This window comes from Polychytrium aggregatum, assembly GCF_025602895.1.
Source record: "Polychytrium aggregatum strain JEL109 chromosome Unknown BJ171scaffold_37, whole genome shotgun sequence".
NCBI classification, from domain to species: Eukaryota; Fungi; Chytridiomycota; class Chytridiomycetes; order Polychytriales; genus Polychytrium; species Polychytrium aggregatum.
Window position 1 is genome coordinate 369,768 of NW_026516239.1, and position 21,369 is coordinate 391,136.

General features: G+C 56.2%; 4 protein-coding genes across 4 annotated transcripts; 1 reads left to right on the forward strand and 3 right to left on the reverse strand.

The window, feature by feature from the left end:
• Positions 1-1,968: 1,968 nt before the first annotated feature.
• Positions 1,969-8,975, reverse strand: BJ171DRAFT_199397 (uncharacterized protein). Its single transcript, XM_053106261.1, has 10 exons — positions 8,589-8,975; positions 6,759-8,298; positions 6,410-6,638; positions 5,721-6,253; positions 4,142-5,605; positions 3,232-4,020; positions 3,000-3,131; positions 2,665-2,883; positions 2,457-2,569; positions 1,969-2,314 (listed from the first exon to the last, which is right to left on the reverse strand). Exons 1-10 carry the CDS (start codon positions 8,771-8,773, stop codon positions 2,098-2,100), a joined length of 5,421 nt encoding a protein of 1,806 aa, XP_052963857.1. The 5' UTR covers positions 8,774-8,975; the 3' UTR covers positions 1,969-2,097.
• A 493-nt stretch (positions 8,976-9,468) lies between these two features.
• On the reverse strand, positions 9,469-10,289 carry BJ171DRAFT_517238 (uncharacterized protein). The gene has a single exon (XM_053112121.1). It carries the CDS (start codon positions 10,096-10,098, stop codon positions 9,475-9,477), a length of 624 nt encoding a protein of 207 aa, XP_052963858.1. The 5' UTR covers positions 10,099-10,289; the 3' UTR covers positions 9,469-9,474.
• A 71-nt stretch (positions 10,290-10,360) lies between these two features.
• Positions 10,361-11,347, forward strand: BJ171DRAFT_517239 (uncharacterized protein). The gene is made up of 2 exons (XM_053112122.1): positions 10,361-10,542; positions 10,570-11,347. The coding sequence occupies exon 2, from the start codon at positions 10,813-10,815 to the stop codon at positions 11,083-11,085; it is 273 nt and encodes a 90-aa protein (XP_052963859.1). The 5' UTR covers positions 10,361-10,542; positions 10,570-10,812; the 3' UTR covers positions 11,086-11,347.
• A 7,697-nt stretch (positions 11,348-19,044) lies between these two features.
• BJ171DRAFT_199566 (uncharacterized protein) lies at positions 19,045-20,168 on the reverse strand. Its single transcript, XM_053106262.1, has one exon. It carries the CDS (start codon positions 19,891-19,893, stop codon positions 19,087-19,089), a length of 807 nt encoding a protein of 268 aa, XP_052963860.1. The 5' UTR covers positions 19,894-20,168; the 3' UTR covers positions 19,045-19,086.
• Positions 20,169-21,369: the final 1,201 nt, after the last annotated feature.

Consider the following 21,369-nt stretch of genomic DNA (forward strand, 5'->3'; position numbering starts at 1 on the left):
TTTGCCTTTGGGAATGCCTTGTAGAAGCAGAGGAAAAGCTATGCCCATCGAGCCCACAGAGACTCGGGGTTGCCGAGTATTTTGAGCAGCTCCACCTCCGCCACCAAGCACTTTGGTGCCTCCCTGCTGCAAATCGAATCGGGGATGGTGCAAGACTGCGGCTCGAGTGCGGACAGTGTATTTCGACGATCATGACCGACAGACACATCTGGATCAATTCCTGAGGGAGGGACAGGGAAACATCAGGCCCTACTGGCGTGAAGACAGTTGACACGAGGCGAATGTGTGGGAACGCGGATGCAATTCGCTTTGCTGCATACCGGGCACACAGCTAAAAGCACCAAACCCTGTAGTGCTGTTCCGAGGCGCCCTTTGGCCAGACTCGCTCGACTGCGACAGAGTGGAAGAAGGCCGGTGATGTCGACGAACCGCCAACGACAAACAATCCGCCGCAAATATCAAGACGATTGAGTGCCTTGCCATGTTTCATTGCATGGCGGACAAACCGGTTGGTGAGCTTGGAAACCTCGTGGAGTCGCAGCGTAAGGGCCCTGATGCACGGCAGTTGCTGGATCAACTCGATCGCGGCATCGTCATCCACAAATGGGGCCGGCAGGACGGGAGCTCCCACGGCCAGTGCTTCTGATCCTGAGAACGGATCGGCATCTGCGGGATTCACGCTCAGCCCGGGGTCGTCCAGACTGCGTTCAATGACCAGACTGAGTTTCGTCAGAGATCGACAGTTGCGGGAAAGCGCCCGGATAGCCTGGCATGAAAACCACCATGTCGAGTGCAAAGACAGGTCTCTGAGCTGTGGACACTTGCGCAGACCACGGGCAGCAGCATCGATGTGCTCGTCCGCCATCGGAGCCTCCAGAAACACTACCCTGACTTGGGCCATGCCAGAGAACAGATCTTCGAGCTCGTGTGGCAATATCATCGGCGCATCGCCGTCAGGGCAGTCAATCGTGACTCGAAAGGTCGTGAGAGCGGCAAAGGGACTGCGACCATCGGGGAAGCTGAACGGGTGCTGTTCAGTGACCCAGATGGGTAAAGTGATGTGTTGGAGAGTCGGATGGAGAGCAAGGGCGTGCAGAGCGGCGACTGGGATGGCACTTCCATCGACATCGGCATCCGGGCACTGACCGAGGTCGAGCGAAATGAGGGAAAGCGAACCGACAACGGCCGCGAATTGGTTGGGGCTGATGCTTGCTATGCCCCCGAGTTCAAGAACCTGGAGACAATGGCATGCCGCCAGGCTGGACAGAATGGTACTGGAGAGACAGTGGTTGGGAATCCGGAGGGTCTTTAGTTGCTTGCAGCAGTTCTGGAGCCAGGGCGACAGTTCTTGGTCGCCTATCGAGAGCTGAATCGAGGATCGCAGGACGCGCAGAGAGGGCATTTGACGGGCAAGCTTGCGGGATATTGTGGGACTAACATATACCGACAGAGTCAGCTCATGGACAAACTGGCCAATACCACCAAAGCCGTTGAAGGGACTTGTGTATGGGCTGCAGGACGCTGGCTGCACAAGCCCTGCCGCAACGACTTTGGCGAGCGTTGTGGATTTCCAGAGATACACAGCGCTGAGGAGACGGAATTCGCGGCACACAGTCGAGCAACTGAGAAGGCTGGCCCGATCGAGTTCCTGGAAGACGAAGTGCTTGATCTCCAGAGGCAGCTGGGCAACGTTTTCACCCGAACACATGCGCATCGGATCCTTGGTGTCAAATAGCAGACGTGATGGTTGGGGGACGATGGGAGGAGCACTGGAGTGGAAGAGAGATGGTTCGCTGGCGGAACGTAAAGGGTGGCATCACGACATTGCAGAAAATGTCAAGCCGGCGCTGTCAAGCCGGCGCTGTCAAGCATGTCTCGCCAAGACAGAACACGCCGCGCCTGTCGAGCGTCTAAGCATCTCTCTGTCAAGCATCTGTCTGTCAAGCATCTGCACATCCATTTCTGCGGTGGGGGTTTGGACATGTACTGTATTTTGGAGGACCAACGCTTGCCTCCACACCAAAAGAGCAGCCATCGACACACGAGGCTTGCCTAGCTTGCATCATCGGCATTCAGAATGCCGCACACCACAGATCCTCAAGCTTCCACAACCTGCCGCTTCATGATTTTCTCGGCCTTAGATTTGGACTTGGTCTTCTTTGGGCCCACACGGTGGTTATCGAAAGTGTACGAGTCGCCCGGCTTGACAAAGTTGTGCGGCTGTCGGATCTCAAAGGCGCCGGTACCGCCACGAACCACTTGGCCCATCACGATTCTGGACGAGGGCGACTCGAGGTTGTCAAAGTCACCGGATCTGCAGACACAAGGCGGGATTGGTAAAACATCGCAATGTCCGAGTTGCAGCAGAACCACCTTCACCGACACGATGACGCTGGACACAGGCGGCGCTGGTGCACAATTCGCTTGCAGCCAGAGCAGGCAGGATATCCACTTACAGTGTGGCGGTGGTCAGGAACTGAGTCGTCGTCTCGTATGACATCTGGGCAAAGGGCGCCGGGTTCGAGCGCATGCCCATACGGTTGAACGGTTTGTATCCTCCCTCGAAAGTCTGTGAATGTACGGCAGGAAAGCAGATGAGTCCCGAGCCGACAGGAATCCGCGTCTCCACCGCCCGGACCACCATCTTCACTCATCTGTCCTTACCATGTAGTCAGCAATCAGGTTCAAATGGCGCTTGTCGACAGAGATGCCATAGACACCGAAGACACCGCCGATTTCTTGGATGATGGCCGCTCGGGCAGCCTCCACACCGTAGGTGCGAAGGATGGCAGCAATGTCGTTGGTGTAGATGCGGTGGACATCGATGACACTCGAGAAATCCCACATGCCGCTCAGATTGCATCCCTCAGTTCCGAGATTGAGCTGGCAACGGGCGATCTGGCGTCAGCAATGTGCAGCAAGCCAGGCCCCCAGCCATCTGGCTTTTGTTCGGGATCTCTGCGAGCACACTGATGCACGGACGATATGCGTGAACTCACTGATGTATCGCTTTCGGACTCGTTGGGCAGCGGGTAGCACTTTGCAATCTTGGGAACCTCATGGAGCACCACCTTCTCGCAGACATTCTCGACGATAGCCACCATCAGCAGCTTGCGAGTATCGGCGGGGAACTGATGGGGAGCATGATCGACACCACCGGGTCGTTAGTGCGTGCGAAAAGCCGACTCTGCATTCCATTTCGCACATAGTGTGCAATCAGGCACTTCTTACCCGGAGATCGATTTCACACCAGCGGCCTTCCTTCTTGTCGAAGCGGTAGCCATGGACAAAGCGACTATCGTCCTTGATGCGTCCTTCTCGGTCGGCATCTCTGCCTTCGTTGGCATCGGCCACGCTGGCTTCTTCGCTTTCATTCTCATTCATGCGGTCAATGATTTCCTCCTCATCCTCGTCAGGTTCCTCGTACGTGGCCTGCTGCGAGCGGTTCTTGCGGCTCTTGGTATTGGTGGCATCATCATCTCCGGCAGTAGAGTCGTTGTCATCATCGTCATCGTCATCGTCGTCGTCGTCTTTGGGCCGCTTCTCGCTCGGGGCGGGGTTTTCGTCGTCCTCGCTCGGGTTAGCAGTCTTTTTCTCGGAGAAGGTGTTGGAGGTTCCAACGCCGATGTCCTCGTCCTTGGCGCGTCGCTGGCGCTGTCGCAGGTCGTTCACGATCGACTTTTCGAGCACAGGCACGAAGCGCTTCTCGATGATGGCCTCGATGTCGCCCGAGTTGATCTGGTGCTCGCCCTCGTAGGCAGCGCGCGGCCAGAACTTGAGCCGGATTGTGATCATCTTGTGGCGGTCCTGGCCCGAGGCCGACCGTGTCAGACGTTCGCGCACGGTGACGCCCGTCATGATCTGCGAGAGGGTCAGCCGGCTGATCTTGCGGCACAGCCGGTCGCCGGCCTCCTTGGTGGCACCCTCGACCAGAGGCAGTCGCATCATCGGTGTCTTCAGGTCCGCCGAGGCAGTCATGACGATTTCACGCAGACGAGGAATACCGAGAGTGACGTTTTTCTGAATGGGGCAGCGTGATTGAGGAGGCGTACATGGGTGAGTGACGCTGTGACCAGCACAGTCTGCCCATCGGCCACCGACTGGACAGCTGCTGCTGCAGTCCCCCGTCTATGTTACTTACCGCACCAAAACCAGCAAAATGGAAGGTGTTGAGGGTCATTTGAGTGGATGGCTCGCCGATACTCTGGGCGGCAAGCAGACCGACAGCCTCTCCTGGATCGGCCAGCGAGTTCTGGTACTTGAGCTCCATTAGTGCCTTGAACTTGCGGTCAGTGGCACGCTCGCCACTCCAGGGGGCGCGGTCGGTGCTTCCCTTGGTGAGAAGCAGTCTCTCTTTGTTTTTCTTGATGTACTCATCCAGAGAGGTGGCAAAGGTGTCGCTCACCGAGCCCAGGTAGCGCGAGGGAGAGAATTGAGACAGCACGGGATCGGCCTGGCCGCCAGACTTTTTGTACTTTTTGCGGTAGGCCTGGGCTTCGCTCGAGTCGATATGGGGATTGTTGGCGACTTCGGCGGGCTTGTAGCGCTGGGCGATGGCCTTGTAGTTCAACGCACAAAAGTCAAACTTGGTGAGGGTCTTTTGCTTCATGACATCGAGGGCGTCTTCACCATAGCAGAACTGGACGACGGACCCGTCGGTATCACGGACGGTGTGATCGTAGTGAACACGGAGACCTTCCAAGTGCTTGATCAGACACCGCTGCAGGTAACCGGAGCGCGACGTCTTGACGGCCGTATCGATCAGACCTTCACGACCAGCCATACAATGGAAAAAGTACTCTTGCGGCTTGATGCCCGTCAAGAAACGACCGGTGATGTAGCCACCAGCGCGGGCGCTGGGATCGAATGCGCGGAACGACGGAAGGGTCTTGCCGGACACCATGGTGGGGACACGGCGGCCCTCGAGCTCCTGCTGGCCGAGGAGACACGAGATCTGCGACACGTTGACGTTCGAACCCTTGGCGCCCGAGACCGTCATGACTTGCATGTTGTTGTGAGGGAACGGCTTCAGCAATCGGTCGGGCACACACGACGAGATGATCTCGGAGGTGACTTTGTTGGTTTTGGACTTCATGGCCGAGTCGAGACCGGCCATGCGCTCGTTGCTGCGCAGAACATCCTCGAGCTTGTTGCGCAGCCTCTCGTTGGTGGGATCCTTCACCAGGGCCTTGCCGTTCTCGTCGACCAGGCCAACATACTCGACCGAAACCTCGGTGCCGATGGCCTTGGCAGAGTCGATCAGCTTACGGCGCACAGCATCACCCTCGGGGGTCAGCCGCAGATCGTCCATTCGACAAGTGAAGCCCGCGAGCTGCAAAAAGTTGGTGAAGAGGCGGCCGAGGATCGAAAGCAGCTTGCCGGCGTACGGGGCGCCGTAGATCTCATACATGGAGTGGACGAGGCCGTGGGCGCTGGCACCGAACTGGGTCTTGTCCAGAATGCCGATGAGCAGATGGCCGTCCATGACAAGGACCTCCTGCTCTTCGGGGGCGCTGCCGCCCCACATCCTGGCCGGAATGCGGCCCTTAGAGCGCAGGTTGAGCTTGTACTCGCTCGGGATCAAGTTGAGCAGGACGGTGGAGATCTGGGCAGGCAACACGGGCATCGTTAGTGCGGCGCTGAGGCAGGTGCTGCGGGGTGATGCCGGAAGAGAGGGTATGGCTGGCAATGCACAGCCCTCCATCAACACCTGTACTTACAACTTGCTTTCCAGTCCACAGGGGCTTGGGCTTGTAGATAGCAGGCTCGATCGTGATGACGCGGCCGTTGTTGCCGATGATAACCTCGGACTCGATGTTGCCGTTGCCGACCGTGCCAAACATGCCCTCGGGCTTGAGCGCATTATACACAAGCTGCATATACTCCTCACGGTCAAAGAAGGTGTCGCGCGACGTCATGTGGACACCGGCGCAGACGTGGTCCTGGATGAGGCCACGCAAGACACCGCCGTCGGTCGGGACGAGGTACTGGAGGTCCGTGCGCGCAATCAGCATAGCCTCTGCGCGAGCAATGTCGTTCTGCGGGAAGTGGATGTTCATCTCGTCGCCGTCAAAGTCAGCGTTGTACGTGTTGCAGTTGGCGTAGTGCATGCGGATGGTCTTCTCGCCGGGCAGGACGCGGGCGGTGTGCGCCATGATCGACGGCTTGTGCAGCGTCGGCTGGCGGTTCAGCAGCAGGAAGTCGCCGTTGCGGAGATGGCGATAGACCTTCTTGTTGACGTGCGGGAGATGGGCTGGAGCAACACGCGGAGAGACGACCGGCGATAGTGAGAACACAGGCGAGACCGAGTCGAGTCCGTGGATAGCGGCGAAGGCATGCAGCAATGCACTGGACATGTGTTAGCAGCACAAGGTTGCTGCCAGCTCACGGAGAAAAGGACGCGCCTCACCTTCAGTGGATCCGTTGGAGGGGAGGGGAGTCATCAGCGAGTTTGCCAGGGCAGTACGGCCTTGGACATCGTAAGACTCGAGGCTCACAAGCGTCCCGTCTTCGTTCTGGATGTACGAGGCACCGGGCCAGACCTTTGGGCCGTTGATGACGGCCTTGCGCAGCTCCATCACATTGTGGTGGGTGACGGCCTCGGGGTACGTCAGTTTGGTGGCAAAGACCGGAGGGACCTACGACAACGGCATCGCAGACCAAGGCGAGTCGAGGGGGATGTTAGACCAAATGGAGAGCTGGCGACACGGTGTGCAGTCGATTGTGCACTGCACCTTGCAGAACGCCGTCTTACTTACACCAATCTCGCTGGTCTCGATATACGGGTCGGGACTAATGACAGAGCGGGCAGCATAGTTGACACGCTTGCCCATCATATGCTTTCGGAACAAACCCTCCTTCTTTTCGAGGACCTGGCGGATACCCGCGGGGGGCAGCTTGCCCTTGACGAGGGGCGCTTTGGAGTTGTCGATCAGGTTATTGACGGCCTGCTGGAGCTCGATCAGACCCGAGACCGTGCGCTGAAACAGGACCGTGTCGCGCTCGATGAAGATCGGGGACTTGTGGTCTGCAATCTCGTTCATGAGACTCTGGCGCTGGCGATGCAGCTGCAGAACGAGTTGGTTTGTCTTCAGGATGTTGGTGAGATGGGTGTTCTGCGGATTGTCATAGACCATGTCGCCCATCTTGGACACCGGCCGGAATCGGGTTGGGGTGACAGCCAGGGTCTCGATGAAGAAGATATCGGGACTTGAGATGCGCTTGCCGAGCTTGGGGTCGGTCACACCAAAGAGAAGGTCGAGGATTGCCGACTCCTTCCTCCAGAGCATGCGCAGATGTTCGCGGACGACCAGGGGAGACAGGTACTTGCTGTCGTTCTTCTTGTCATCGGCATCGACACTGGACTTGTCGATGACCTTGTTGCGGGTTTGCGCGCCGAGGATGCGGTTCTCCTGGCGCTTGGACAAGGCAACGTTGCCGGCTCCATTTTCGTCGCCGCCGCTGCTGCTGTTGTCGTCGGCGCTTGAGTCTTCGTCGACATCCATCTCGTCCGAGACTCTGGCGTTGTCGTCGTTTTCCATCAGATCAGTGATGGGCTCGTTGTCGGTAGCAGACGCGGCGCCGACGGTGAACAGGTGCTCGAACTTGAGGTTGCGAGAGTTCATGAGATTGCGCTGCTTCTTGCTGAGCTGCTTCTCGAAGATCTTGTGCATGCCCTCGGTACGAAACTTGGGGCTCTGGCCGCGACATTTGGCGCAACTGAGCGACGGAATCGAGGATAGGAAGAGCTTCTCGACTCCGCGGATGGCATCGGTCGAGAGGGTGGTTTTGGTTGGACCCTGGGACGAAGCCTTCTTCATGCAGGCGGCGACGTACTCGTCGATCTTGTCGATGACATCCTGCTCGCTCTTGGGAGCATCGGAGAACTCGTCGGCCAGGACGACCTGGTTGCGGTCTTCCTCGTCGTCGTCGCCCTCGCCGTCTTCACTCTCGTCCTCGCCGTCGGTTTCCTCGGCTTCGTCGTCGACGGCCTTGGACTTTTTCGCCTTGCTCTTGACACTCAGCTGTGACTTGAGGATGGCCGACGACGCCTTGGTGCCGATGAAAGAGTCGAGATCGGTAGCCTCGATGATCAGACCGGCATGTATCAGCTTGAGCTTGGCGCCGATGTGATGCAGGACGGAGCGCGACGTTCTGAAGTTGTGGCAGTAGTAGCACAGCGATCCCAGCAACTTGTACATCAGTTGGAAAGTGATGGGGTTGTAGACAGGCACGGCCAGGTCGATGTGGCCAAAGTGGCCGGGACAGACAAAGTATCCGAGGCCACAGGTGCCGCAGCTGGACGGGGAGATGCGCATGTGCGTATGTATGATTAGCATCTGCTGCGTGGCTGGGCATCTGCTGGTCGACGGGTGCGGGTTGCTGCAGTCGCAGAAATTACACATCTACAGCCGGGGTGGGCGCGACTCAATCGGGCCGGCAGCCGTCAGCATCATGAACTCAGCTCATGCGAGAGCCCAAGGCTCGCTGACCGTTCGCCCATTCGGCTGCCGCTCAGTGCGCCGAGACCAGCGAATCACTGCCAAAGCATGACGGCCATCCACGGAACATAGGCGTGCCGGACGTACCTCTGGCCTTTGTCGAGGGGACCCAGCGCAGAGTCATAGAGACCGCCACTGGTGGGATGCCCGAGATTGTCAAAGGCGAGTGGGTTGGTGACAGGCTTCACCGAGAGCTTGCGGATCTCATCCTTGTTGTAGAAGGAAAACGACACGCGGGTGATCTCTCTCGAGATGGGGTTGGAGATGTTCATGGCGCGACAGGGCGAGCAGTCCGGCGGCAGGGAGGCTTAATGCAGGGTTTGGTGCGAGGTGGCGGTCGGGGCCCTTGGCGATGCAGCGACGGGCGATGGTCCGCTGGAGGGCGGGCGAGCAGGCCGACAGTGGCTGGATGCTGGAGGATATCGCACTCGAGGCTCGCGTTCCCGATTGCCCAGCGCCGGCTCTGAAAAGCCGTCGGGCGTTCAAAAAAAGTGCACCACTTCATTTCGCGGCCCAAAAAAAGCGCAGCACACTAATTAAGTCACGTGGACTGGCTGTGTGTGTGTGTCGCTGTGCTCGGCATCACGGGACTCGCACGGCACGTGCCCATCGGCGGCGCCACAGCGGGCGGGTCCCACAGAACCAACAGCACGCGCGGGCTTGAACTGGAGCCGGAGCTTGAGCTGGAGCACAGAGCACAGAGGAGTGTCGAAGAGGACAGCGGGCTCGCAAGCGGGTCTGGTCGCCGCCGACATGTCGCAGCCGAGGGCTCGTCTCGGCCGCCGGCTTCTGCCGCTGCATGTCTCGGCACAGAAACCTGGGATCGAGGGCTCGCCTTGGCTGCGACATGCCGGGCCATGACCGCGGCCATGGAAGGGGCTCGGGCTGCAACAGCACGCCGTCGTCCGTGGAAGGAAACAAGCAAGGCAGGTGCGGGTGTGGCCAGGTCCGCCGACGCAGCCGCACATGCGCTTCAGAGCTTTGCCTTCGAGCCGATTTGGGTGCAGCCGATGCAGCGGCAGCTCCGAAGGTCCTGTCTGCCCCGGTCTGTCTCGGAGCCATGTCCCAGATTCTGATTTCGTACACTACTTTCCATGCCGGCTGGGTGATCAGCAGCCCAGAGCCCCCGAACCCGGTGCTGCCAGCGGCTATCCTCGACCGGCTCTCCGAGAACGAGATCCGCAACCGGATCGACGTTCTCAGCCGCTCGCTCGTCGTCAAGCGCAACGCCGTCTGCACCGTCTTTGTATATATCGGGCTCCTCCTGTTCGTGGCATCGATCGCTGCCTTCTTCTTCATTCCCCTCGCACTCGTCACCGGCATCGCAGGGGTCGTCGTTGCGATCGCTGCCAGTGTCTTCAGCCACTACGACCACCATCGCAAGCTCGGGCGATTTGAGGACTCTGTGGCCCATGTTCTCAAAAGCTTCAATCAAGCCGACAAACCAAAGGGCCTCGCCTGGGCTATGAACGGCGTCAACGAATCGTGGAAGCTCACCGCCAACAACGGCTTTATCCGCTCCGACCTCACTGCCAGGCAGTGGATCGTTGCCTTGACCCTGAGCGATTGATGCAAGCCAGGTCCATGCCAAGTCCATGCCAAGTCCATTCCAGGTCCAAACTGGCAAACATGCACCACCAGTAGTATAGGGGTATATCGGTGACTATACCGTTTTTGAGAGATAATGTAGATGGGGAAAAACGGTATAGGCGTTAGGGTAGGGGTAGACGTGGGGTGGGGGCTGTGGAGGACGGTAGGGTTAGCGTAACCTAACGGAAGACGGGGTAGTCGTAGGGTACGGCGGGGTAGGGGTAGATGATGTGGCTGGCGGGGTGGTGGTAGGGGTAGTTGGGGTGGATGTGGTAGTGGTGGTAGTGGTGGTAGTGGTGGTAGTTGTGATATTTGTGGTATATGGTGTTTTATTGTGAGGGTTTAGGTTAGGTTAGGTTAGGTTTAGGTTAAGTGTGGTTGTGGTTGTCGTGGTAGTCGTGGTAGTCGTGATAGTCGTGGTGGTTGTGGTAGTCGTGATAGTTGTGGTGTTGTGATAGTAGTGGTAGTCGTGATAGTCGTGATAGTAGTGGTAGTCGTGATAGTTGTGATCGTCGTGGTCGTCGTGATAGTTGGGTTTGGACGTCCATCGGGTTTGGGGGGGAATTCGTCCTCTTTTATATTTCTGTCGTCTGCTTGCGTGTGGCTTGGGTTTGTGTGGTCCGTGTGACTTGTGTTATCGGAGGGGGGACAGTGTGGTAGATACCGTATCTGGTGGGTTCGTTGGAATTCGGTGTGGGATGTCGTCGAATGTGGAGTATTGATGTATCGTTGTTATTGTGGTTTGTTGATGGTTCCGTGGTATCCGTGCGCAGTTGTGTTTCATGTCTGTTTGTGTGGTGTCCGCTGGGGTTGTGAGAATGGTGTTATCGGTGTGTATGTTCTGGGATGGTGGGTATTGTGGTTCGTGGTGTTGTTTGGTGCTGCGCTATCATCGTGGGCACTCGTCGATGGACAGATCTTTCTGCTTGGTCGAACATGGTGGTGCGTGAGGCTTTCAGGTCGCGTCTACATGGTCGTTGTGGGTTCATGTTGACGCTTGAGGAATAGCATAATGGTGGTACTGTAAAATGATGGTCCGGGGTATCGACGTCATGTGGGGGCTGGCCCTGGCCCCATGGCGGGAAGAGCACATCCTACAGGAGTGATTGGTGGCGGGTTTTGGCGGGTTGGCTTTGGCGCCCTGGGTTTTGGCGGGCTGGGTTTTGGCGGGATTCCTGGCCCATAAATTCGGCTGGTGTTGATGTTACTGATTGCCCCCCAGGCAGTTGGGCAGCAGCAACATTCAAGACCGTAACGTAAGTGCATTTCCTTCCGTGATGATACTCCATGCATGTCCGTGTGTCATGCTGTGCGATGGCTAACATGACTCGGCACCTCCAGTCTGCACGTTCCATTCGCAGAAACCAAAAATGACAATCGCAATCATGCTCATCCTGGCCTTCGTCCTCTGGCCCATTGCCCACTGCCTACTCCATACTGCCTCTTCTACGGCCTATACTATCATTACCTACATTGCCTATATTACCTATATTACCTGCTATCTTCCGGCACAAACCATCCTATCCATCGCATTCCGCGATTACTACGCGTCGCACGTCACCATCGACGCCTCAAGACACTCCTGCCCATCCATGGCACATCCGAGACCATTCCTGTCTCTATCGATCCACTCGAGCATCGCTCGCGACACCAAGACCACCAAGCCCGATACTCTCCCGACTCAAATGGGAACCACTCCTGGAACATGACTCTGTTGATTTGATTTGATTTGATAAGCCCTCTGCCGCCGCCCATCACCAACTGGTTCGCCAGTTGAGACCTCCAGCTCTGTCTGGAACCACCGTGGCTCTGTCCACACGCGAGACTGGTTCATTGGTCTTCGCTTCAACGACCATTGTGGTCGGGTTTGAACGCAAATTTGGCGGCGGCAGAGGCGGACCTATGCCCAAATTCACACGGCATACGGACACTGTATTCGATAATTCGCATGCAATACATTCCAATTGCACTTGCGTTCTTCCCACACTACTTGCGGAACCACTTGAACAGACCCTTCGGTTTGGCTTGTTCTTCGGTGACTCAAGCTTACTCATCGACTGCTGTTCTTGCCACTTCGAAAGTGGGAGTGATGGCTGGTCGAGCTTCGATGTATCTGGCAATCTCGGCTCGGATCTCTGGGGTGTTGAGGTAGATTGGCTGTGGTGGTAGGAGTGTTAGTTGAGGGACTGGAGCAGTGATGACAAGTGGCTGGACTTACCAGGATGATGACTGGACGGGATGGGAAGATATTGCTCATCACGAAATATACTCCAGATGGGGGAGTGAACCTCTGATTGCCAAAGAGTGCGTGTGGGACCTTGGTGATGTGGCTGCCATGACGGATCCACTGAGGTGCGTTGTCTTCATCGATTTCGGTCCACTGGGACGATGCATGTGGGTTGGATGCGGCGGTAAAGTTGGAGGGATCCTCGTCGGATTGAACCCACTCGTCACCGCGACGGACCCAGAGGATATGATTGTCGTTCAAGTCGCGAGACAGAATTGAGTTGCCATCAGATGAGATCGCCACGGAGTTCACATAGTTTGTGTGTCCCTCGATGGTGTGCTTCACCTGGCCAGTCGTGGCATCCCACACCCTGATGGTCTTGTCAAAAGAGCCAGAGACGATCCACTTGCCATCGGGTGAGATCGCCACGGATTTCACCCAGTATGTGTGTCCCTCGAGGGTGTGCTTCAGCTGGCCAGTGGTGGCATCCCACACCTTGATGGTATTGTCAGCCGAGCCAGAGGCAATCCACTTGCCATCGGGTGAGATCGCCACGGAGGTCACACTATATGTGTGTCCCTCGAGGGTGTGCTTCAACTGGCCTGTGGTGGCATCCCACACCTTGATGGTCCTGTCACTGGAGCCAGAGACAATCCACTTGCCATCGGGTGAGATCGCCACGGAGGTCACATTGCTTGTATGTCCCTCGAGGGTGTGCTTCAGCTGACCTGTGGTGGCATCCCACACCTTGATGGTGTTGTCCCAAGAGCCAGAGACAATCCACTTGCCATCGGGTGAGATAGCCACGGAGGTCACAGAGCTTGTGTGTCCCTCGAGGGTGTGCTTCAGCTGGCCTGTGGTGGCATCCCACACCTTGATGGTGTTGTCCCAAGAGCCAGAGACAATCCACTTGCCATCGGGTGAGATAGCCACGGATTTCACATAGTTTGTGTGTCCCTCGAGGGTGTGCTTCAACTGGCCTGTGGTGGCATCCCACACCTTGATGGTCCTGTCACTGGAGCCAGAGACAATCCACTTGCCATCGGGTGAGATAGCCACAGAGTTCACAGAGCTTGTGTGTCCCTCGAGGGTGTGCTTCAGCTGACCTGTGGTGGCATCCCACACCTTGATGGTGTTGTCCCAAGAGCCAGAGACAATCCACTTGCCATCGGGTGAGATAGCCACGGAGGTCACAGAGCTTGTGTGTCCCTCGAGGGTGTGCTTCAGCTGACCTGTGGTGGCATCCCACACCTTGATGGTGTTGTCTGTGGAACCAAATGATCCAGAGCCAGAGACAATCCACTTGCCATCGGGTGAGATCGCCACAGAGTTCACAGAGCTTGTGTGTCCCTCGAGGGTGTGCTTCAGCTGGCCTGTGGTGGCATCCCACACCTTGATGGTGTTGTCTGTGGAACCAAATGATCCAGAGCCAGAGACAATCCACTTGCCATCGGGTGAGATCGCCACAGAGTTCACAGAGCTTGTGTGTCCCTCGAGGGTGTGCTTCAGCTGGCCTGTGGTGGCATCCCACACCTTGATGGTGTTGTCTGTGGAACCAAATGATCTAGAGCCAGAGCCAGAGACAATCCACTTGCCATCGGGTGAGATAGCCACGGAGATCACACTGTCTGTGTGTCCCTCGAGGGTGTGCTTCAACTGGCCTGTGGTGGCATCCCACACCTTGATGGTCTTGTCATTCGAGCCAGATACAATCCACTTGCCATCGGGCGAGATCGCGACGGCATGCACACTGCCGTTGTGTCCGATGAGTGTCATCACACACGGATCCCAGGTGGGTGCTGGACCGGCCGTGACCAGAAACGGGATCTTGTCCTCGAGCTGGTCGGCATATGTCTTGTAGATCGCCGTTTCCTTTGGTGTGAATGCATACCCCGAGTTGTACACCTGTGGTGCACTCGCAATGATCGGATCGGCAAACTCGCGGATGAATCGATACGTGTCCTTGACCAGTTCCTTCGTGGTGTCGTCGACGATGGTGCTGGGTGCCTTGGCGACCACTCCTCGCAGCACAGCCAGTTGCTCGATGATCGGCTTGACCACATGTGTGAGCGACCCACACTCGAGCCAGTAGAACACATGGGTCGACATGAATTGTCTGAAGAACGGGGCCAGTTCTTCGAAGGATTGTGTCTCAAAGGGACCATCCAACTCAACACCATTGACCTTGGTACCCTCAATCAGATGGGTGACCCAGTGGGCGACGCTGTATCGCAGCGACGGTGTGATCTTGTCTGCGACCCTGTCCTCGAGGTCAGCGATCTTGTCGTGGAACTCGATGATCTCGCAGATGTTGATCACTGGCTCGTGCGAGAGGATCACACCGAGACATCCCTTGGCAAACACCATGTGGAACGAGCTCGACACATGCCATGGGTGGCCAATTGATGCGTCGCCGAGGAGATAGTCCGCCACCGACTTGTGGTTGAACTTGACCTCGCCATCGTCGGTGGATCCGTTGGCACCAGGAGCGAGAACCAAGTTGAGACTCCTCAGGCATTCGTGAACTATGCGGAGTGCATATCCCTCGGCCACGTTGCGGAAGAAGACCCCGGAAATCATATTGGGCGTGAGGATGGTCTGCGATGTGGCGATAGCCGAGATCACGGTGATCAGTTCGCCCTTACGACTCGACCCGGAGTGGATCTTGGTGAATGTGATCCCGTAGAGCTGCTTGACATCAGTGGCACTGTCATTGAGCTCCCTGATCTTGGTGAGTGTGATGGCTTCGCTCTTGGCCTGCTCCTTGAGCGTGTTAAGGATCAGGTTGATCCACACGAATGTCTTGGATTTGTCATCGTCAGCCGAATCCTTGGTATCAGCTGGCTTTCCATGTTCATTCGACTGAGCCGGGTTCTGGAGGATGATCTCGATGGCATGTTCTCTGTCGGCGTCTGTGAGGCCCTTGTGCTCGTTGGTGAGTCGGTGCCTGATGAATACCCTCAAGTCGGCGATATTCTCATCGCTCGAGGGCTCGATTGTTTTGGCATTCACTCCATGGAATGCTGCCTTGATGTCCTTCTCGGGTCGGGATGTCAGCAGCAGCTTGAGCCACGGACGGGTCTTGTTCAGCTCGACGAACCGCCAGGCAAGCAGACTGAGCAGCTGGTCGCGTGGAGAGCACTCGTCGAGTGCATCCACCAGGATCATCACCGATCCCTTGGGTCTGTATTTGCCGATGGCTTCGAGTGGATCGGCAATCACGGCCTTGAACAACTCGGGGATGGACATCTTGTCGAGACTGTCCTTGGAGTGGCCAGCATCGAGCAGCTTGCGGCCGATGGGGGCATACCACTGGCACAGGCCGTATGCGATCGTGCTCAGCACGGCCCGCGGATCGCTCTTGCGGGTGTCGTTGTACTTGAGGAACAGCGCCGACACCAGCTGGTTCTTGCCCCGGAGGAAGCTGGCCAGCTTGGCTGCGGCAACAGACTTGCCCACACCAGCAACGGCATTCACCCACAGGACAGTGTCTTTGGTGTCTTCGTTGACCCAGTGAGTGACTTGGTCGAACAGCCACTGGCGGGTACCCTCGACATACAGATCCTCAAGGTCGTGCTGGTCCTGGGTCGAGTCGACGGGATCGAGGAGGGATCGCAGGAGCGAGTCTTGTTCGGCGGTGAGGACGACACTGCCGCCTTGTGTGTACACGTCGCCCTCCTTGGCGGCAGTGGAAGTCTTTGTTATGAGCTCGTGAATATTGGGCACTAGTCTGTCGAATATCAAGAGTGTGAGATTGTATCGATAACATGATATACAACAGTGATACGCTTACCTCCGCAGTGCGTTTCCGTCCGAGGCATCAAGAGCCTGTAGCTTCATCAGCTCGGCAAAAGTTTCACGGATCGACATTGGCTTCCCATCGAACAACGGGCTCTTCTCGTGGATCGGAGGGTAGTCAGGGAGCTCTTTGATGGGCGGGAAGTACTTCTTCTGGAATGTCTCGCCATCGATCTCTTTTGAATACCACATGAAAATTGGCTGGATGGTAACGGGGTTGCCACTCTTCTCGCCATCCTTCATTCTCTTGAGAGCGTGCTGGATCTATAGACACAATGGATGTGAGACTGCGAGTTTGAGGGTAAAGAGGGAGAAGTGAAGATACGTACCTCGAGAAATTGATTGTCTTTCTCATTGTGCGCGTTGTAGGTTTGATCGAGTCCAGCCTCGGAGAGAACTAGGACAATCACGTCCGATTGGTAGAGACCATTGATGAAACCTTGTTCCCAGGGCATGCCGTCACAGAGACAGAGACTGTCGAGATAGGGATGAAGTGCCATTTGGCCTCGCGGAGTGATAGCGAGGGTTCCATGCAGGGCAGTCGCATTGCTGGCGTCACTACGGACTCGGTAACTGTGGGGGCACATGTTAGCTGGGTGAAATGACGTGGTTGCGAACGAATCGCCGCTTACCTGATGAAGACGTCGTGCTTCACATAGTGTGTTTTGCACTTCCAATTCTGGGTCGGTTCTGCCGGAGTGTACTCGCTTGGATCCAGGAGACGTTTGGGCGGAACAATAGTGTGTTTGGAAGGTTTTGGTGGCTCCTTTGGTTTATCGAGTCTGGGTGAACCATGCTTTTGTTGTGCAATTTTGAGTTTCATGATGGCACCATCATTCAGGCCGACCTTGGCAATCTGGATATCATCGAGAGCAAGGAGCTGTGGAGTGCAAGGGTCAGTAACGCACTTGGTTGATTCTATGGATGGTAAAGGATACCTACCACATCGACGGTGTCGTAATCGCGTTCCTCAAAACGGCCTTTGAATTTAGTGAGTCCGTTGTCCTCAAGGAATTTATGGAACGTATTCGAAGTATTGCGTAGTGGCTCCTCGTCTGAGGCGGTTGCTTCGATAGGCTCTGTCTGAATGATATCGTTGACACTGGTTTGGTAATCTGGTGGTGGAGATGTCAGAATGTTGTCCAAGGGCGTTTCATCACCCTCCACTTTGATATCCGATTTGGGTTGGGGAGTGGCTTCTTTGTCTTCAGTAACATTTGTTTGCTGGATAGTGGAAGTGGATGCTGGTGCCGGATTGGAACTGGAGGGGGAGGCAAGAGCTTGACGATGTCTTTCCTGCGCATTCTTGAGGGTTTTGATATGACCAATCTTCAAGCCAATATCCTTCATCTCTTTGCCATCTAAGGTGAGGAGCTATGGTGCACACGTTAGCAATGCGGGTCAAAGTACCGAGGATTGGAGCCGAGATCAAGCTTACTAATTCGATAGAATTCAATCCGTTTTCGATGAAGCAATCTCTTTGCTCATTGAGGCCATATTTCTTAAGGAATTCATCAAATTCTTTAGACTCCTCTGTCACTTCAGTTTCTTCGTCTTCATTAGAGGTCCTAACGGTTTTGGATTGAATGTCGCCGGGTTCCTTGGTGTTAACTTGGTGGTTGTCATCTTTGGATCGAATGAGCGAGAGTCAGATCACATGACAAACCAATTCAATTCGAACCACACTGGATCCGTGGCTCGATCCAAGATCACTCCGATGACGGGGGTTCGATTCCCGACATCGCCATTTTACCGAGAAGTCGTCCTGGTTTATCTCCAATCCACGACCATTATTGTTCAGAATCGATTCAGCAATCAACGACACTGACCTGGTGCTTGTTTCTTCTGGTGCAGCCACCAGAGGGACAGCAGTCCAACGAGGGCTGATATGACGATGATCCTTTGGAGCATCGTGGATGAGATCAGGGCGATGGGGGAAATGGAGCGCGGGGGTTGGGTGGATGCTTTATACTCCCCATCCCCGGGTGGATTGGGGACCCGAGCCCCCAAACTCGGCCAGAGTCGCGCGATGCGAAAGGGGAAGGACGGACGCCATCGACAAAGCAAAATGTAAAACACCTCGTCAAGTCGGATACAACGGTAAATGTCTGTGGATGGCGATAAGCTATCGAGCCGCACAGCACGAACCTGCTGCGCTGACAGGCGGTGCCACAGGCATGGCACAAGCTGCGCGCGAACCCGATTGGATAGAATGGCCGGGCATCAAAGGCCGACTTGGGCTCGGAGAGGGAGCGAGGAAGGCAAAGATGAGTTCAAGACTTGTCTCGAAATGAGGCGTGAGGAACACTCAGAGAATAACGTAGAAGGCACTGTATTTAGTCCTATTTTGAACGCTGAGGTTCGACTACACATCGCGGGGGTCAGGCTATTTACAGGCAAGCCCGGACTAGGCAGCGATGGGCAGCCAAGGGAGGGAAAAGTGGGCGATCGAGCAGGGCGGTGCTTCTCAAGCCAGAGCCGGAATCGGTTCACTTTGGTGTCCAAAATGAAGTTTGCCTGCTTGCACACCAGTCGCAGATTCCCGATATCGGTGGGTGGAAGGGAGAACTGGAAGCTGTCGTTGCAGCATATGATGGTGAAGATGTCGGGGACAAAGCCCCGATGAGCCGACTGGACTGGGTTGAGGTTCGCGGGGCTTGTACCCGCACCGGCTAAGGCGAGGGCTCGACGGGTCTGCGAGCGGGTCACTCGGCGCTCAGGAGGGCTCGCCATATTGGCTGGATGGGAGATGGGAGATTGTCGCTGGAGCTGGGGAGGTAGGGGGAATCCGCATCCAACCCGAGACGAAGATCACCGAGCCTGTCCGAACCGCGGATCGAATCGGATCCAGCCGGATCACGTGGTTGCCAGCAAGGATTCGACCTGTCACTCGTCCTACAAGGACCGCCAAACACAAAGACTCCATGTCCCATCACCCAGAGTACATGTACACGGATCAAAGCAGTGTCTTTATTCAATCAATTCATCCTCAGAGTCAGAAGTCAAGTCAAAGATCGCACCATTGAGCTCGGATGGAATGGAAACAGAATCATCCAGCACAAAAACATCACCATCATCGTCAATGTCCATCGATTCACTGCAGAAATCCGCCAATTCATCATCCGACATGGAGTATTCGTCTTTTTCAAATTCGGCCTCGTAAAAGTCGTTCGCCCGGTACCATTTGTACAAACGTCTGCTCTCCCTACCACTCAGAGGCTTGAAATCCGGGTGATCCCTGAAGCACTTGACGTTGTGGGCGATGAGGTCGACGATGGCTTGGGGAATGCTGATGACGGATGTGTGAGTGACGACCTCCCTTCTGTAGAACCTGCGGACGGACGCCCAGTGTTCAGCACTCTGTGTCCACTGGGCGTTGAATAGGAGCCTCCAGAACTTCATTTCCTTTCGATTGCCTCGATGGTAGAGCCACTTGCGTCGGTAGATCGTAGCGAGAAGGGCGGTGGCAAACGGATACCCGGCGGCACTCGCATTCTCGAGTCTGGGAATCGCCTTCTCCTCGACAACATTGTCCGAGTATATAACCGAGAGGCCGTATCGACTCAGATATCCGATGCCCAGTATATACACCGCGACAGTGTCCCCGAGTTTGGCGGCATTTTCGACGGCATCGTAATAAGTCTTCAATTTGTTGCGGGTAATTCGATATTTACCCTCCGATCCAATGCAGCGGTTCATCAAAATGCGGGCAAAGACGACAGAGGCAGTTGCTCGCTCGGCCTTGGTGTACATCGTGGTGTCCTCGGGTGCGTCCATAATCTTCAATAGCCAGCGGTCGCCGTAGAAGCTCGGGGACGGGGAAGGGTAGCTCCGGAAGAGGCGCTTGGCGTCTTGGTCCAGAATCGCTTTCTGGACGTCAAACTCACCATATCGATTGGTGAGGTAGTGTAACGTCCACTACTGGGACGTTGGGGCAAGACGGGGAGGGAGGGGGTACAAGACAAGACAGGACGGGGCAGAACAGGGCGGTGCTAGGCTACTCTAGCGGACGGGTGAGCTCGGGGAGCACTTACGTTTATTCACGATAAAACCGAACTCCAGACAAACGGGGGGAACGGGGGCAACCCGCAGGTATACCCTGCGGTGGCCTGCCTGCGGTGCGTGAAAACGCAAAGCGCAGCACAGGTCACGACCCACTGCGCCGCGCAGTACGCGCAGTACGCGCAGCACAGCGTCGGAGATACCATCTCCTACACTCCCACACTTAAGAAGGCTTCCTGCGAGGAGCCCTGCGTGTGCTCTTTATTTGGGGCTCCTCGAGGTGTTTACCGTATTTACTCAGCTCCTCGGGTGCATGGGACAAGTCCTCCAGTGTTTGCCATGTGTTGCCCGAGTGTGGGTAACCAACCCACTTGACATAAAACCGAAGTGACCCATCAGCCACTTTCTTGTGCCTCACGATCCTTTCGACTTCATATTCTTGAGTATAGTATTGTCCGTGTAACGTCCACTACTGGGACGTTGGGGCAAGACGGGGAGGGAGGGGGTACAAGACAAGACAGGACGGGGCAGAACAGGGCGGTGCTAGGCTACTCTAGCGGACGGGTGAGCTCGGGGAGCACTTACGTTTATTCACGATAAAACCGAACTCCAGACAAACGGGGGGAACGGGGGCAACCCGCAGGTATACCCTGCGGTGGCCTGCCTGCGGTGCGTGAAAACGCAAAGCGCAGCACAGGTCACGACCCACTGCGCCGCGCAGTACGCGCAGTACGCGCAGCACAGCGTCGGAGATACCATCTCCTACACTCCCACACTTAAGAAGGCTTCCTGCGAGGAGCCCTGCGTGTGCTCTTTATTTGGGGCTCCTCGAGGTGTTTACCGTATTTACTCAGCTCCTCGGGTGCATGGGACAAGTCCTCCAGTGTTTGCCATGTGTTGCCCGAGTGTGGGTAACCAACCCACTTGACATAAAACCGAAGTGACCCATCAGCCACTTTCTTGTGCCTCACGATCCTTTCGACTTCATATTCTTGAGTATAGTATTGTCCGAGGTCGTCTTCCAGTGGTGCGTCGTCCGGGACACCTTCGTCGGCGTCGGGGAACTGTGCTGGACTGCGGGTCGTGTGGCGACGCAGCTTGGACACATGGAAGACAGGATGGAGCTTGCTTCCAGGTGGCAAGTCCAACAGGTAGTTGAGGGGACTGGGTCGGGCCGCTATCTTGAACGGTCCTCGGTACTTGGGCAACAACTTCTTTGACTGGGCTTCGGGGACCTTGATGTTGTCGGCG